Source organism: Hydractinia symbiolongicarpus, chromosome 8 (assembly GCF_029227915.1).
Source record: "Hydractinia symbiolongicarpus strain clone_291-10 chromosome 8, HSymV2.1, whole genome shotgun sequence".
NCBI lineage: Eukaryota > Metazoa > Cnidaria > Hydrozoa > Anthoathecata > Hydractiniidae > Hydractinia > Hydractinia symbiolongicarpus.
Window position 1 is genome coordinate 5,215,508 of NC_079882.1, and position 16,547 is coordinate 5,232,054.

The following is a 16,547-nucleotide window of genomic DNA, read 5'->3' on the forward strand; positions in this document are numbered from 1 at the left end:
TAAGAAATTAGTACTTTTAACTCTTTCTTATCTTGTACATTGCTTCGTTCCATTCGAGTTTGCAAAGAGAAGTAAATAATTCTGTTTAGCCTCCAAAGTAGCTACAATTTTGATTTTATCATCAAGGCCAGTGGCAGACAACCAAATTTTGAGAGTTAATTTCAACAATCTAGGAGAGATTGACTAAAAATGCATCAATTTTATCTTGTAAAGCGTGTCAGGTTTTGCTTTTAAAAGATCAAGAAAAAATCGTTCCAACATCAAGAGTCTACAAAAGCTTTTGCAACTTTTTGTAAGTATTGAAGCGAGCATCCTACTGTCGTGCAAAACATACCCCAAAGTCCTTGCTGGCCTGCTTCGTTTCTCACAATCATGAATTTCGCGATCGATCAAATGTGTATTGTAAACTTAAAGAATCCTCGTTCCCAGGGTTTTTATCTTTCTGTTGAGCGTACCGACGGCGAAAATAATTTCTCTACTTCCCACATGCATTCACGCTGTCGCATGTAAGTTCTCTAGCTTGAAAAGTTTTATTACGGGTGTTTGTAAAGAATTTTTTATTAAGAAAGATTTCTTGATTAGCTCGTTGCTAATTAAAGAAATCCTTAGCATTCATCATTCAACACGTTTTATCACAATATAAATGAAGAAAATGTGACGTACGGTGAAACAGATATATTGATACTTCTTTTTTTATCTTAACTCAATGTCACACCGCCCACAACCAAAAAGAGAATCAGTGGCTTTATATTACCATCAGATAAATATTTTGCTTTTTGGTTGGAGCTTATATTGGTGTTTATATTGGTGCCATATCTTTACCCCAAGATAAGGTAAAATATTTGGTATTTTTTTATATTTTCTTTTTTTATTATAAATTATTTATCTATTGGATACTTTTATTATTAGTTTCTACACTTTTTCCCTACAATCACACAAAAAACTTGCTTAGTAACTTTCAGGCCTCACATCCATTTCCTGAACACTTTTCCCTCAATTAGCAACTTTTCCAGTTGAGCTGTGGCTAAAGTTCGCTAAAGAAACTTTATTGTGTGTGTTGAATTGATCACTGACCGGCAAGATGTATGAAGTTACGCTTTTCTCACTCATTTAAAACAAGTATAAGTTTGACCCATGTTTTCATACATATATAACAGTCTCTTTTCTAGAATTTGTTTTGTATTCGTTTCTAGACATTCTATTTCATTTCTGATGGGTTGTGCCACAAGTAAAGGAGCAGTTGTAGTGGCAAGTAACAATAATGGTAATAAAAACGGTGAACAAACGGCAAGATCTTCACCACAACGAGCCAGAATAATTATTGATGAAGATCAAGCAGCAGAAGATGGTATTTTTTTTACGTGGACAATTTTATTGAACCCAACAAACGAACAAATATTAACAAAATTTCATTTTAGATACCAATTCACTTAATTCTGTAGTCGAAGTAGAAACAAAAAACTACAGCTATGGCGCTGACAATAAGGCGGCACAGGCGGCGGACAACAGAGAGCACACGACACACAATATAAACCATGTTGAAGACAACACAGAACATATCAAAGACAACACACAACAAGAGGTAGATAACGTAGAACAGTCAGATAACACAGAACATGGTGAAGATAACCAAGAACAGGATGTAGACGAAATGTTACAGTCAGAAAATAACCCGGAACCTCTTCCTGAAAATAAAGAACAGCTACCGCATGGTATAGAGCAACAGCCAGCTAACATGGAACAATCATTAGAGGGTGCAGAACAACCGCCAGATTCCTCGAGACAGTCGGTCTATGACACAGAAGTATCAACAAATCCTACAGAGTCCGAATTAGCACCAGGTATGTCTCAGAATTATTCCTTTGTTGTAGCTGTTTTAACTTTATAGACACGTCCAAGCACATCAGACTTGATCCCAGTGCTAGCACCTGTGAACATCCACATAATATTGTACTTACTATAGAGTAATTCTAATTCTAGCGGTAGAAGATGTATCTAATGAAGTTCTGCCGTCCGAGGAAACTTCCCCAGCTGACGTAGGAGAAACGAAAGATACGAACGAGGAGAATAAAGATACTAACGAACCAACTAATGATGAAACTGATAGAAAAGAAGAAGCTGATGAAACTGAAGCGCCTGTGAAAAGTAGTGACGATCAAACGTCAGTAGAATCCAATGAAGCACCCGTGGAAGAGAATGCGGAGCCAACAACCGACAAACAACAGCAGGAGATCGATACAACTAAAAACGTAACCGAGGATAGTGGAGAAGGAGATCAAGAAGAAAATACGGAAAACGCGGAGGATAAAACTCCGGAACAGGAAAACAAAAATACAGTTGAAAGTGAAAATACAGAACATGAACCAGAAGAAAGTAAAGAAGATGTTAACGACGAAAACGCAGATAGAAAATTTAACGATACTGGCGATGAGAATGAAAAAGCTACAGAAAATCCTCCAGAAGAAACGCAACAACCAGAGGAAAATATTCAAGCTACTGATGATGCAAGTCAAAAAGAGGAAAAACCTTGTGAAGAAAATTTTAATGAACCTGAAAATGAACCATCAGAATAAGTGTTCCGTTCTCTTTCTTTAGTAAACTTGTACATAAAAATATTGTCTATGATAAAAAAATGATTAAAAAGCATTTTCTGTCAGTCCACCCTAGTAGGATAGAAACATCTATCACAACTAAATCTCGGTATTGGTTACAGGAATTATCAAAGCACGGTTTCATTGTTACATGGTGTTGTTAGTGAAGAGTAACCCAATGAAACAGATTTTGGAATTTATGTACAAGGCATTTTAATTGCCCTCATCTGATACGAATGTACACACAAAATTTGTTATTTATACCAGTACGATGACCGCCAGGCAACTTTTTCTTTGATTAAATAAAATGAGTTAATATGTCAATCATTAGCAATCTACGCGTGGCAACTGATGGAGGTAGTCATCTCAAACATACTATGAGTAAAAATGATGTCTCTAATCCAAAGAGTACCATTGTTTTGGGCTCGCGGAAACAATAGATGTACTATCTGCGTGTACCAAAATTTAACTCCATACAAAAAATGATTTGATATCACGCCCTAACCGACTTGTGATAGACCGCCCTCAGGCGGTCGATGAAGATACCCCTGGCGAATGTTTACAAAAGGTTACGTTTCTGCTATTGCAGATTAACGGAAACAAAGTTTCTTTTTAAATTCTGCACTAAAATCCAATTTCGGATTCCCAGGTTTTCTGAGCAAGGTATAAAAAGCGGTTAATGAAAAATCTCCTCCTCGATTGTCACTTGGTATCGAAACTTTACCCTTTATGTACCGTACTTCTTTCTATATTTTCTGTAGTCAACCATTGGAGTTAACGACGGAGATCTCTACACGACACTGAAAATATGTGGAAAATGTTAGGATTGACCAAGGCTGGAGAAGATAAAAATTCTAGATTTATCTATATGTTTGACGAGTCTGCCGGAAAAATAGCCATTTTTGTTTTTCGCCGCCATCAGCTTGACTTTCGTGTAAGTCACTAAAGTCGAAAACCGACAGCCGTTCCGTAGCCCCTTTAAGTTTTAACGCATAGTTCTATTCTCTATTGGGTTATTTGGTAAAAAAAACAACCTAAAGTGTGCTAATTTGTGCTGACGACACAGTACAGTACATCTGACTTTCACGATTTTTCGAACCCTTGCAGGCCGTGGAGGGGGTTGTTTCAAAATGCGGACATTGCAGAAAGTGCAGCTAGCGCATTTTTGACGTTGGTTACGCAACACACATCTGTCACAGTAAAACTTTTGAAGTCTCGGCTGCTGCTGACCCAATCTCGTCCCCAGTTTATTGCCTCTTTGTCATCAAGGTGGGGGCGGCGGCGATTTGTTTAGCCGTCAAATAAGCGCTTGCGGCCCTGAGGCACCAAACCCTGGGGGCGATGATGTTACGGATGTAACTGACCAAGACCGTTTTGTCTTTTTGGGAGAGCTGCCAAAAACAGCCTTTTTTCAAAATATTTTGTCCGGGATTGTAGTTGTTCACAAGTTTGCGAAAGTACGGCCTTGCGGTATACCAAAACAATAGTAAAGCCAACCTCGATCCCAGGACACGTTGTCTCTTTTTGCATATCGCAGCGCCGATGAGAGACAAAAAGCCCTGGGAACGAGGTTGTAGTAAAGCCTGTAATCTTTGTTATAGATGATCATTCTTTAAATAATTATGGTAGAATAAGTAAATATGATTTTTACCCAAACTTGAGTTTACAAAAAATTACTCTCTGAAATTATATTTCGTTATAGAAGAAGTAGTTTCACAAACTTAAATCTGACTGACGTATACCATTTTTTGGCTCAGGGAGGGTATAACAACGTCTTGATATTTAATTTTCTTGTTTAACAAAATATCTATCAGTCCCAAGTGACAAGGGACGTAAGTTTAAGGGACGCAAATTTAGGTTTATTTAATACTGTCGTCCCCAGGTTTTTTTGTCTTTTGATATGAGAGAAGACGATGCCATCTTTCATGCTAAGAATTCAAAACACCCTGGGGGCGAGGGTGGTTTCTTTAAGTAATTTTAAGCGAATCCATTTTGTTGCCTTGAGTTACGACGACGCACTCGTTTTGAGATATGCGATACGATGAATATGGCATATCCGAAATCAAAATGGCGTGCGTTCGAATTTTGGTTTTTCAGATATTTTGTTAAGATTTAAAAATAAAACAAAGAAACTATACAGTATAAACTATAGTTTGCACTATAATACAATCAGAATACTTGTTACGTTTCACATCAACACTGTTTGATTAAAAAAAAATTAGCCTCCCTCAACTATCTTGGAACTTCCTCAGCTGTTAATTTTCAGAAAATACCAACCCTCCCCCACCTAGGTTACCACAAGTAGTTTTTCTAGTTACAACATGCATAGCTACAAAATGCATAGCTACACATGCATGGGGTAGCTGTGATTTATATATGATGTTATAAATAGCCTCACTAAGGAAAGAGAGACCACAAAGGCAGACAGAAATCTCTTGAATTTCTGCCTAACTAGACCAGCCTTGTATGTGTGGTGGGGATATCAATGCCTGTGGCGCTGTAGATTAGTGGTTATAGCTTTCGTACTCTGTGTGGGAGATCGGGGTACGATTCCTCTTTACGGCGATTCAGCATGGGTGAATGAATGTTACCATAGCCCCGGGTTAACCCAAGCCATGTGAGGGAAATTGGGAATATGGAACGCTGTGTGGGCCATTGGATGTTGCCGAGAGTTGTCTAGTAGATTGCGGGCTCTAATTGGGTCTGCGTAGATCAAAATGAGACTCTCCATCAAGCCATGGCCCCTCCTGGAAATAATAGACAGGTTATATCCCTTAATATTTGTGAGGCTAGCCATCTAAAAATATCTATGCACATCTGAAAAAATCAACTTAGCAGAGGAAAAATGGAAAAGATCCATCATTTGAATATGATGTATGAACTTTTCTATAAAAATAGGATCTGGGCATAATGATGAGGGTGCCGATAAACCGCATACGCCGTAAAAAGTACGGGCATGTTCAGACATGTTCGGCGTTTCCAAAAAAAAAAAGTATATATTTCCCCGAAAAACCAAGCATAGACCCGAACAACGCCCGAAAAGGAAAAGAAAAACAGACACTAATGATTCCAAAAACTATAAAAACTTAAATAAACTTACTATGTTGTAGCAAAGTTTTTAAAAGAACTGTTTTTGATAGTTTATCATAAGACTAGTCCATAAGGCCTGTGGAGAAGTCCACTTAGACAGAAGGACAATAAAAAATAGGTTGTTTTAGATTTTTTGCTGACGTCAGCAGTGCAAATACAAAATAAATAAATTGAGAAACTTGTTTGATATTTCCTCCATTGTGTACAGCTTACACTCCTGATCAAGAAAATGTATATGATCATGTGGTTTTGATGAGAGGTTAAATAAAATATAAGGGTTTAAAAATCAGTTTAAAAGCAGTGACCCATCAAATCTCCCTAATTTTTTTTGGGGAATTTGTATACCTGCTGCCTTCATCATATAGATCTTGAAACGCTGATCAAGAAAATGGGATCATGTACTTTTGACAAACGGTTGCAGAGATATTAGGGTTTAAAGGTTTTTTAAAGACGTCATCAACCCATCCATTCCGAAACGGATATGGTGACCCAGGTTTGGAAAAATTACCCAAATTGATCCTAGGTGGTCCCTAGTTACACACGCAGTGAAAAATCATTGACGTCACCACCTCGTTTTTAAGTTATTTGGCCTCACAGTTTTAGGTGCACTGTAATGGCTTTATTAATTTAATATGGGATATTCGCATTAAAATAGTGTTATTGACATCACGCCATAACGTCAAGAAATTTAACATTTGAGACATCACTTTTTCGGTGACACCAAAGAAGAATGAACACATCCACTTTGCCTGTCACAGACACACAGACAGACAAACTTAGAGTATTATTATATAGATTTACTTAATAAATAACTTATATATAAACTTTATTAACTCCCTTATCTTCATCTCCAACTATCGTCTGCATGGGACGACAATCGCCAATTTAATTCAAAAAGTCGCCTGAACTTACTGTTATATATGTGGGCGTTTGCGGCTTATCGGCACCCTTTGAATAACAAATTCCAAAATAAAACTCTTATTTAAATTAAATCATATATACACAATAACATGTCTTTTTGAAAATTCAATATTACCATAATCCCCCTTTGTTGCTGCCATATCACTGATTGTTGGCAGAGAGTCGAGGTCAATTTGACCTTACATGCAGACACTATAGTGATCAGCAACCCACAAACACTACAAAGCAAATCAAATTCAATATTTTTGTGTGTGACTTATAGACACTATTAAGAGGTAAAGTAAAACAATTTACAACAAGGTTAATAAAATTTGGTATATATTTTGAGAAAATTGCTTTTATGCAAGTTAATAAAAAAAAAATAATAATAATAATAATAAAAAGCAAGATCAGAGCTAATTGAAATTGTGTAAGTTGTTAATAATTTTAGTATTGATTATTAATAACTCTTTTACTTGAAAACTAAATTTCAAAATCAGATATCAAAACTAAACTACCACACTCTGAATATTGAATTTCCCAGGGGGTAGAAATTGATTTGTGGCGCAAACTAACTTGTGCATGATTTATATTGTATATAAAATTTGAATTTGTTCCCTTCCAAATTCGTTATTGCGATATATACAAAAAAAAGTTCTCACCGAGTTTAAAAATTTGAGAAAATCAAGAATTGTATTTTTCTATTTCTGTTCTGTTTTCAAGTAAAAATGTTACCTTTCAGACTCTAAATTTTATTATTTAATCCGTTATAAGTCCGTTATATTTGTCCATGGCAAACAAAGTTACTCAGCAACCCATAACTAGCAACCTGAGGAACACACTCACTTTTAACGAACGGTTTAAAAGACAAGAAGTCAAGAACTATGACGTCATCAACCAAGCTGTTCGGAAACAGGAGGTTTAACCCAGCTTCAGAAAATGATCCCATTTTGGTTCCAGGTGCTCCCAAGCTACCAACACACGAGATGACATCATTGACATTAACCTAGGGGCTATTTATTTTATACATGAGATTCAAATGTGTATACTTCAACTGCTCCAAGTGCTCTGGTGACCAAAGAAACAGCACAAATTTAAATTCGAGTGCTCCAAAATTTGTGCAGATTATGAAGTTAACTAAAGAACTGAAACGCTTTGAAAATGTTTACTTCAAATGTGTTCCAAACCCCTGCTTGAGACAAAAACTATGTACATAACAAACTAAATACAATTTGTTATCTATGATTTTCATTATGCAAGGCACCCTGTTCTAGGAATTGGAGGGATTGTATGCAGGGTATTAGACATAAACATTGAATATTTTTAGGTTTAAATAGAATTAATGGGTTAGATCCTGCTCTATTGAAGCAGCAATGGAAAACAACAAGGATGGTTATGTTTTTGTTTGTTATCACCATCGGTAATAATACAGAAGATGGATAGGTATGAGAATCTTGGACTTGTCGGTGAGGGTTCTTATGGCATGGTCTTAAAATGTCGACATAAAGACAGCAATCAAATTGTAGCAATAAAAAAGTTTATTGAATCAGAGGATGATAAAATGGTCAAGAAGATAGCCATGAGAGAAATTAGAATGTTAAAGGTATAAATGTTTAAGTTTTAATTAACTAATGTATCATGGAACTTATTTAAAATATCAGCCAACATCAATATAAAATAAGAAACACTTTTGTAAATTTATACATATATTAAGATAATATAAAAAAAAAAATTGATTCGTGTTTTGCTTCTTTTTATACATTTTGTGACTTACTTTTTAGCAACTGCGGCATGAGAATCTGGTTAATTTGCTGGAAGTTTTTCGTAGAAAAAAACGTCTCTATCTGGTATTTGAATTTGTTGATAGAACTGTATTGGATGACTTGGAAGCTCAACCAAATGGACTAAATGATAAAAATGTTAAAAGAATATCTTTTCAAGTATTGAGGGGATTGGAGTTTTGTCATAGTCATAATGTAAGTCTGTTTCCAAAACAAAGTTCGTATTCTTATACAAGCCACTCACAAAATTCCAAATATGTTTTAAGTTGTCAATGTTTTTAAGATTTTTTTTCTATATTAAGGCTGCCTTAAAAAACCTACTTAAAAAAAGATGAAGTCTTTGTAATGTCATTAGGATGTGGTCTTATTACAAATAACTACTAAAGTTACTTTTGCATTGTTTTTGCTAAGAGTTTAATTATGTGGTTGTATACAGACATGATATTACCATAGTTTCTCTTAAAATCATTCGAATATGCCAGGTATAAATGTATCACTGTATATTGTCCTAAAGTTATTCACAATTAAAAAAATTGATATTATTAAAAACAATAACATCAACAAAATGCAGTTATACCGAAAAATACTTTTTCTTTTATGAAAGATTTTGGTACTTGTGTAGCGAATGTATTTTAGTTGGTGCTTTTAGATGTGCTATATTTGCAACTTTTTATAAAATGTGATGTATTTTCACATGTTACCAAAGATACTTAAATCAGCGTGATTGTCTTGCAAATGGGCTGGTCTTGTGTACTGCTGTTTATAATTAGACTCACACATATACTTGTTGGGTTTAGAGTCAGAAACGTGTGTTTATTCAGGGGCTGTACTTTGCAAGTGTTGGGAATGTAAATAGAATCACATTAAGATCAGTGTATGTACACCTTTACACATTTTTACACTTTACACTATTTCTGTTTGTTTTTTAAAGATCATTCATCGTGATGTTAAACCGGAAAATATTTTGATATCAAAGTCAGGAATTGTGAAGTTGTGTGATTTTGGTTTTGCAAGGACTCTAGGTGTGGTATTGTAATGTTTCATATATTTTTTGTATTATGTGCTATGATCACTCAAATTATGCATGCTGTCCACTGCCAACTTTTGAGTTAAGTATTTATGTGTATATACTAAAACTTTGTGTAAATTATGAATTAACATCATGAGTTATTTTTTTTTCTTGGATTAAAGTTTAGTGTAAAAAGAAAATTAACTCATGTTGTTTTTCTTTTCCTTTGAAACTTTTTGGTCATTCAAATGAGTGATATTCCAGGTACTGTCAAAGGCTCTTTTACTAAAAGGCTTTTTTACTAAATTACTCATACAGACAACAAGCCTGTGATAATTCTTTTACACATTTTACACAAATTAACTCTTTGAGGATATTGTAAAGGAAAAAACTCACTTGATGAGTAGTCTCAGAAAACCCTTATAATTTATCAATACTTTTATATTTTTTCTTATCTTTTTGTTTCTGAATGCTTGATGAAAGACTTATTTGATGGTGTTATTTTCGTGAGATGTTAATTTTCCAAAAAGAAAATATAATGAAATAAACACACGCTATTTTTTTTCTTCACCATACGTTTTAAAATGGTTTCTTTTTCCGAACGCGTGGTCACAGACTTCTCGTTTTTGCACCATTATATTCTGCATAAATTAAATTCAAAAAGGTTCCCGGATTTTTTTTTAGATATTTATAATTATATATAATCATTAAAAAAAATGCATAATTTTTTCTTTCTGTCGTCATAATTCGCTAATCGGTAATTTATACAGAAAAATCCAGGAACCTTTGTGCATAATTTATTCAGCTTTTCATTACCAAAAATTTCAATGAGCCAATAGGAAGCTTTTGAAAAAAGAGACAACAAACGTATTTACTAACGAGATATTTGTTTTTAAAGATTTTCTTAGGTGCTATAAAAATATGTGAACTGAGTATGTAGAAAGATGATGCGAACTTTTTCTTTATGCTGAAAATGAGTGCACGTGTTCAGAATTATTAATAGACAGAAGCCAGGGTTACAACAGACAGCTCTCATATGCATACTCCTTAACTTTGATTTTTGTAATTATTTTTTATACAACAACGTTTTATACAAAAATTTATATATAAGATCGATGGTAAAAGTAAACTATTTAAAAATTATTATTATGCATATTTTTATACGGAAGTTCCATATCATGCATAATGTTTACAAATGATATGCTAAACTCATTTTGCACATATTTCCTCGAAGGCGTGGAGGATATAATACCTCTGAAAAGGGATGTTTCAAATCCTTTTGTGGAATATAAAATTTGTCATTCGAAAGAGAATCATGAATTTTTTTTCAAAAAATCTCAAAAAAAATTTGTTTCCTTTACAGTAACGTTAATTTCATGTTAACCAAAGTGGGAATCAAGCTTAAAAGCGAGTTAAGGATTTAAATACAAACAAGCCTGGACCCATTCCTCAAATATCTCACATCTGCTTTTATAGGAAAATTTTGACAAAAAAGCACCATACATCAAGTAATTTGTTGTATTGAACTCAATGTGCAATTGATAGCATGCATAAATCATTTTTTATATTTGTGAGGGTATATCTGTTCGTGTTGTTATATTATTTCCCATAAAAAAATGTGTAATAAATACTTCTGAGGATTTTGGAAATTAGCAAGATTGGCTAATTTTGTTCTTTTCAGCAACCGGTCCTGGTGAAGTGTTTACAGATTATGTTGCAACAAGATGGTATCGAGCACCAGAACTGTTAGTTGGTGACTTAAACTATGGAAAGTAAGTTCTTATTACAAATTGTTATGACTCGTCCCTCTTGTAACGGAAATGTGGAAAAAAAGGTTGTTGTTTTTGTATTGAGGAAGAGTTGTTTTAGTAATGAAAACGGGGGATAACAATAATAATAATAAATATTTAAAGTGTCTAGCCCAGAAAATTACAAAAACCTATAGTTAGTGGATTGTTTCCACTGTTGGCCACTGGGCACAGGAACAGGAACAAAATTTTCAATTTCTAAGGCTGTTTAGTGGTTCTTTTTTAGAGCTGTTGATGTGTGGGCTGTTGGTTGTTTGCTTTTTGAAATGATTACTGCTGATCCCTTATTTCCTGGTGATTCTGATATAGATCAACTTTTCCATATTATAAAAACTTTAGGTAAGTAATCAATCATTAGAAAAGAAAATATGGTTTGTACATGTATACAGACTTGGATATACTAACTTAAACCATGATACACGGCACAATGGGACCACAATCAACATTTTTTAGGCCATGGAGAAAAAATTTGTTTTAATGTTTTTTTTTTACAGAATTTAGCAGATGCACCTAATTTTTAATTTTCAAAACATATATTCACAAACATAGAACTGAAGAAAAACTTGCATAGTTTAGTTTTTGACAAGGAAAAAGAAAACAGTAATATTTCATTTAAAACGGAAACCAGGAGCTCAATCATGGCTTAGGCGAACAGTTCAAAAGTTAGACTGCTGCGACAGATGACAGCCAATCTTACTTAATATTATTTAGAGTGATAAGAAACACATTTTTTATGTTAATTCAAACAGCTGTTTTTTTCTGCACAACCAAACTTGTATCCTTGGGCCAATTTTTAAAAAAAAATGTTGATCATGGCTCTATTTCACAAGAAATACATTTAGCTCTCTCAAGAACGCTAATCTAAATAAAGATATTGTCTATGAGGGTAAAAGAATTTGTCAATTTCGCAATAACAAAAAACTAGGTGTAAGAGTGATTATACTTGAAAAAATCTTTCTGATTTATCACGTGTTATCATTTAAACCTTCTATTTTATTCACTATCAGAACATGGTGACCAGAACTGCTGGCTAAAAGTTAACGTTTAAGAAATCAGGTTTATTTCGCAAGAAGTTAAGAATTTTACAGCAGTGTACACTGCACCAGGATCTCTTATGATGTTCTTTTGTCCTAGAATCTTTTTTAAGCTTTTAAATCACAATCAGCACAAAAAAAATTTCATGAGCATATATCACTACCATTAAGGCTGCTATAGTACATACTTTTTTATTTATCCTTTTCATGCGACTAGTAATTTCGGCTTATTTCTTTTTAGGAAATTTAACTCAAAGGCATTTAGAAATCTTCCACAAAAACCCTCTATTTACTGGTATGCGTTTACCGACTGTTAAGAATCCCGAACCCTTCACAAGAAAGTATCCACGAATTAATAAAAATGCAAGCGACCTTATCATAGTATGTGATTAATTTCTTATTCTAATCGATCTTAAATCTGTGGTGTTATTAACGCTTTTATTACCGTTGTAAGGCCCTTAATAATATCAGCATTGTCTCTTTTAGATATCCCTTTTTTAGTTATGAGCAATAAAAAATCAGAGGCCAAATATAATGCCACTCCTAAAATTTTGTTATTACTGATGGGGCACTGTGCACATTGCACCATGATTGATAATTATGTTTTCCTAAGTTACATTTTCCTAATCACGTCTTTTTCTTTTTTAACATGACGAATGTGCAGCTAAAATATCCCAAGATTGAAATAACGCAATTGGCGTGGAAATAGTCAAGACAAATAATCTTGCATTTGGCAGTCTTGAATTGTAGCAATATACGTACCCAGACCTCTCCAAAAAATGTGTGTACACAGATACACCTGGAAAATATTAAAAATAATAAAAAGGGGCATGTTTTTATTACTTTAGAAATCTTTACATCTTGAAGCTTCTTGTCGTCCGTCTTGTTTAGAAATGATGAAACATGGTTTTTTCGCAGAAGGCGATTTTGCTGTTAGTTTTATAGAAACATTGAAGGAGACTATAGAAAAAGAAACAACTACTAACCCTCTGTTGAAATCTCTCGCAGCGCGGAAGGATAAAGCGAATGAAGTAAATGAAAAAATATCAAAAGAGATTTCCACAAAGTTTAGTGAAACAAAAAGGAAAAAAGAAGTAAAGAACATTGAGAAATGTGATTCAGTTTCAACTGTACCACATTGTCCAAGTTTAGGCAGCAAAAAGTTTTTAAATTCCCAACACAATAGGAGGAATTCTAAAGATGACAATAACATCTCGCCTATTCACTATGAAAGGAGAAGAAATAATGAAACTAGCTGTGATAATCGAGTAGATAATCAACGCGAAAATAGGACGTTCAAAGATGACAATCTCTTTAATAATAATAATGATAATGATACGAATAATAATAATAATAAAGATATAAATGAATTCAAATCAACAGTTATGTCGTCATCAAGTAAAAGTTTCGAACACGAACGAGCTGATGTGAAGGCTGGTCAACGTACTCCAATGGATGTGTCTGTAAATACTCTGGGAAAGAATCTACCAACTATCAACCAGTCAATGAATGCAACCAGGTGAGTAGAAACCCTTTTTTCACGAGGGGAAACTTGAGAAACTTTACTTGTAGTATAAAATGTGCAAAATTTATAACTGTAAAATATCAACAAAAGCGCAAATGGAATGGATCATTGACTATTAGAAATATGAGCAAATATGTTTGATCACATCCCACACACTTATTAAATTTTTTTTTCATTCACAAGGTCACTTTAAAATTAGAAAGTTCATAAGAAAAAACTTTCAAAAAGGAAAGATACATGTGTATAGAATAAAGCTTTTAACCCTATTTTTTGAGGAGGGAGGGAGGTAATTTAACTACTGCTATTGGTTTACTTGAAATTTTTTTTGTTCTGGATGAGGTACAGACTAAAAATTTCGTGACTTTACAGATTTACCCCCCTCTTTTGAGAAAAAGGCTGAGAGAAGTAAACAAACAACATTGATTTGTATTTAACGTCATCAGACAAAAATATTGACTTCTATTTTGATCAGTTACTGTACAATATTTCATAATCAGCGTTCCTGGAATTCAATAGGGGTGTTGAAGTTACCTCTCTGAAAGCGAAACTCAAAATACCTTCTCCTTAAAATAGGGTTATTTGGAAGTCCCATATTACAAGTCGTTGCAATTCATACATTGTTTTTTAAAAGCAGCGGGTAAATTATGATGTCCTAAAGTAAGAGATACTTAAGACTGCTTATGAAGATTTATCACCTATATAAATTGTTGCGATGCTTAATGAGCCTAAAAACGTAGTTGTGTGATTATTTTGTTTTTCTTCATCCTTTACATGAGAAACTCGTTTTCTTCTATTACTTTGCATAGTCTGGTTCAAAGCTTAACCCAACCGAAGTACAATTTCTAACTATTTTGCAAAATTTTATTTTTCTTTAATAAAATTTTTCAAACTTTTTATTTTAAAATTTTGTTTGCAGAGCACATGGGTATGACGTCATCAAACAGAAGAAAGTCTACGCTAAAAAATCGCACAGTAAACACGCGTTAATAAACGATGGACTGTGTGCTGTGGCTGAGAAAGTTCCTCTTCATATTGACAGATGTAAATCTATTGACGAGTTTTCTTTAAATGAAAAACTAAAAAGGAAGGAAAGCAAACGAGATATACCTGATGGTGGTTTAACAAAGAGGTCTGGGCTCCATTTACCTAGTGTGAAAGGTTTAGATGGTAAGTTGTTTATCTTATTGATGTTTAATGATTGCACTATGCATTTCTTTTTTTCAATCTTTAAGTGTCAATTTGTTAAATTAATATTTAAATATAACAAGCATATAGGCTTAAAAGCGTTTTGCTTGTGAGAAACTGGTCCACTTTTTCATCATTAAGTTTTAGCATGAGTTTTGAAGCTAAACTGTTGTGGAAAATAGAATCAGAAACAGACGTTGAATAATTTGTGTAAAACGTGTCGCTTCTGTACGTTGTCTAATGTTTGATTTATACGAGTGTGATTGAGGAAAATTTGCACAGTAATCAATTGGAACTGTCAACACTACAAAGGGCGGTTTATAAATATTCGTCATTGTTATATTTATATTCAATAATTATGGACGTCTATACCTATTGAAAAGTGAGTTATGTGTTGTTCAAAAAAATCAAACTCGATTTTGCTTGAAGTCTACGTTTATTTAGCAGGAAGTATATTCCTTTCTTTGACTATTAGCGCCATTTTAATTATATTTTTGTTTAGCAAATGGGGTAAAAGGAAGTCCATCTCGTGCGAACATTCGCAAACCACACCTTTCAACCATCCCTCATATACAGAATCTCGACCCGTTTTCATCAAACAACCAAAATGAGTCAGAGGTAAAGAATTTCTTGTACATACTGCAATAATTCCTGTATACTTTAAAGTAATTTTTCCCGGAAGGTCAACTGTATGCTCAGCGCATATTTTATTATGATTTTTTCATTGTAAGATGTCATTTTTAAACATTTCAGCCGCAAGTTGGTAACTCCCGTTTTTATCGCGATGGAAATCTTCCTGCTGTTTGACTCGATTAACCAACTGGAATATGACGTGAAGAAGAGAACGAGATGTTATCTTTTTAACTCTCTACTTTTAAAGTCACGTGTGCACCTTACAAAATAAGTTTGGATTTGTTCACGTACTATCAATCAGTGTGAGACGTTTGACTGTTCTTTCCAAAAATAAAATTTTCTTTCTTGTCATGAAAGTTCTACAGCTTTAAAGTATAGGCCAGTACTGTAGTTACTTGAATAGGTATCTTTTTTCCCTTGTTGTGATAGAAAACATGTGACTAGTGCTTATACTTCTAAATACCGTACGTACTATCTTGGAGGGTGCTATTTAGTTAAGAAAGTTTGCTGTTTTTTAGCATGCATAGTTTAGATAAACGAATTGCTTATTTTTAAGAATTTTAATAATATTTGTATATAGAAATATATGTAACATTTTGTTAATAGATAATATTTGTAAATAAAGTTTTTAGTTAACTTATTTTTCGAAGAATTCGAAGTATGCTCTTGTATTTGGTTATATTTTCTGTCTTCTACGCGCGGTTTGTGTTACTTGCACGGTACTGGCTTTTACAGGGCGTATAGTATACAAAAAAGCAACCCGAATTTAGAGCTCGCAAGAGCGGGGTTGTGTGTAAACAAGAAACTCAGGTTTTGTTTCGACTTTCCTGTTATTTTTTTACTCGACGCAGCAAGTCTAGAAAAATCTCGCAAAGTCATCATTAACCCCCACTCTATCATCTTCATCTTGTTCCAATAAGCCTTTAAACTTCCATTGACCCACCCCTCTCTCAAATCGTCGATTTCGAAGTATTTTTCCAGTAACCAATTA

At 33.8% G+C, this 16,547-nt stretch overlaps 2 protein-coding genes across 3 annotated transcripts; both read left to right on the forward strand.

Annotated features, from left to right (window-relative positions):
• The first annotated feature begins 60 nt into the window (after nt 1–60).
• On the forward strand, nt 61–2,858 carry LOC130654355 (high mobility group nucleosome-binding domain-containing protein 5-like). 2 transcript variants are annotated; one of them, XM_057456919.1, is made up of 4 exons: nt 61–833; nt 1,194–1,348; nt 1,419–1,841; nt 1,981–2,858. In XM_057456919.1, the coding sequence occupies exons 2-4, from the start codon at nt 1,213–1,215 to the stop codon at nt 2,571–2,573; spliced, it is 1,152 nt and encodes a 383-aa protein (XP_057312902.1). In that variant the 5' UTR covers nt 61–833; nt 1,194–1,212; the 3' UTR covers nt 2,574–2,858. The 2 variants fall into 2 exon arrangements, with proteins under 2 accessions (XP_057312902.1, XP_057312901.1); XM_057456918.1 differs by having other exon boundaries at nt 61–1,348.
• A 5,025-nt stretch (nt 2,859–7,883) lies between these two features.
• LOC130654662 (cyclin-dependent kinase-like 2) lies at nt 7,884–16,227 on the forward strand. The gene is made up of 10 exons (XM_057457274.1): nt 7,884–8,184; nt 8,363–8,557; nt 9,294–9,384; nt 11,053–11,143; nt 11,406–11,518; nt 12,455–12,594; nt 13,062–13,732; nt 14,655–14,905; nt 15,426–15,541; nt 15,677–16,227. Exons 1-10 carry the CDS (start codon nt 8,017–8,019, stop codon nt 15,728–15,730), a joined length of 1,890 nt encoding a protein of 629 aa, XP_057313257.1. The 5' UTR covers nt 7,884–8,016; the 3' UTR covers nt 15,731–16,227.
• Nucleotides 16,228–16,547: the final 320 nt, after the last annotated feature.

Excerpts from the sequence above, each read along its gene's own strand:
- LOC130654355 (XM_057456918.1), top strand. The coding sequence starts at position 1,135 with ATGTTTTCATACATATATAACAGTCTCTTTTCTAGAATTTGTTTTGTA. Across the intron at positions 1,349-1,418 it reads AGATCAAGCAGCAGAAGATG|ATACCAATTCACTTAATTCT; the intron begins GTATTTTTTTTA and ends ATTTCATTTTAG. Across the intron at positions 1,842-1,980 it reads AGAGTCCGAATTAGCACCAG|CGGTAGAAGATGTATCTAAT; the intron begins GTATGTCTCAGA and ends TTCTAATTCTAG.
- LOC130654662 (XM_057457274.1), top strand. The coding sequence starts at position 8,017 with ATGGATAGGTATGAGAATCTTGGACTTGTCGGTGAGGGTTCTTATGGC. Across the intron at positions 12,595-13,061 it reads ATGCAAGCGACCTTATCATA|AAATCTTTACATCTTGAAGC; the intron begins GTATGTGATTAA and ends TTATTACTTTAG. Across the intron at positions 15,542-15,676 it reads ACAACCAAAATGAGTCAGAG|CCGCAAGTTGGTAACTCCCG; the intron begins GTAAAGAATTTC and ends TAAACATTTCAG.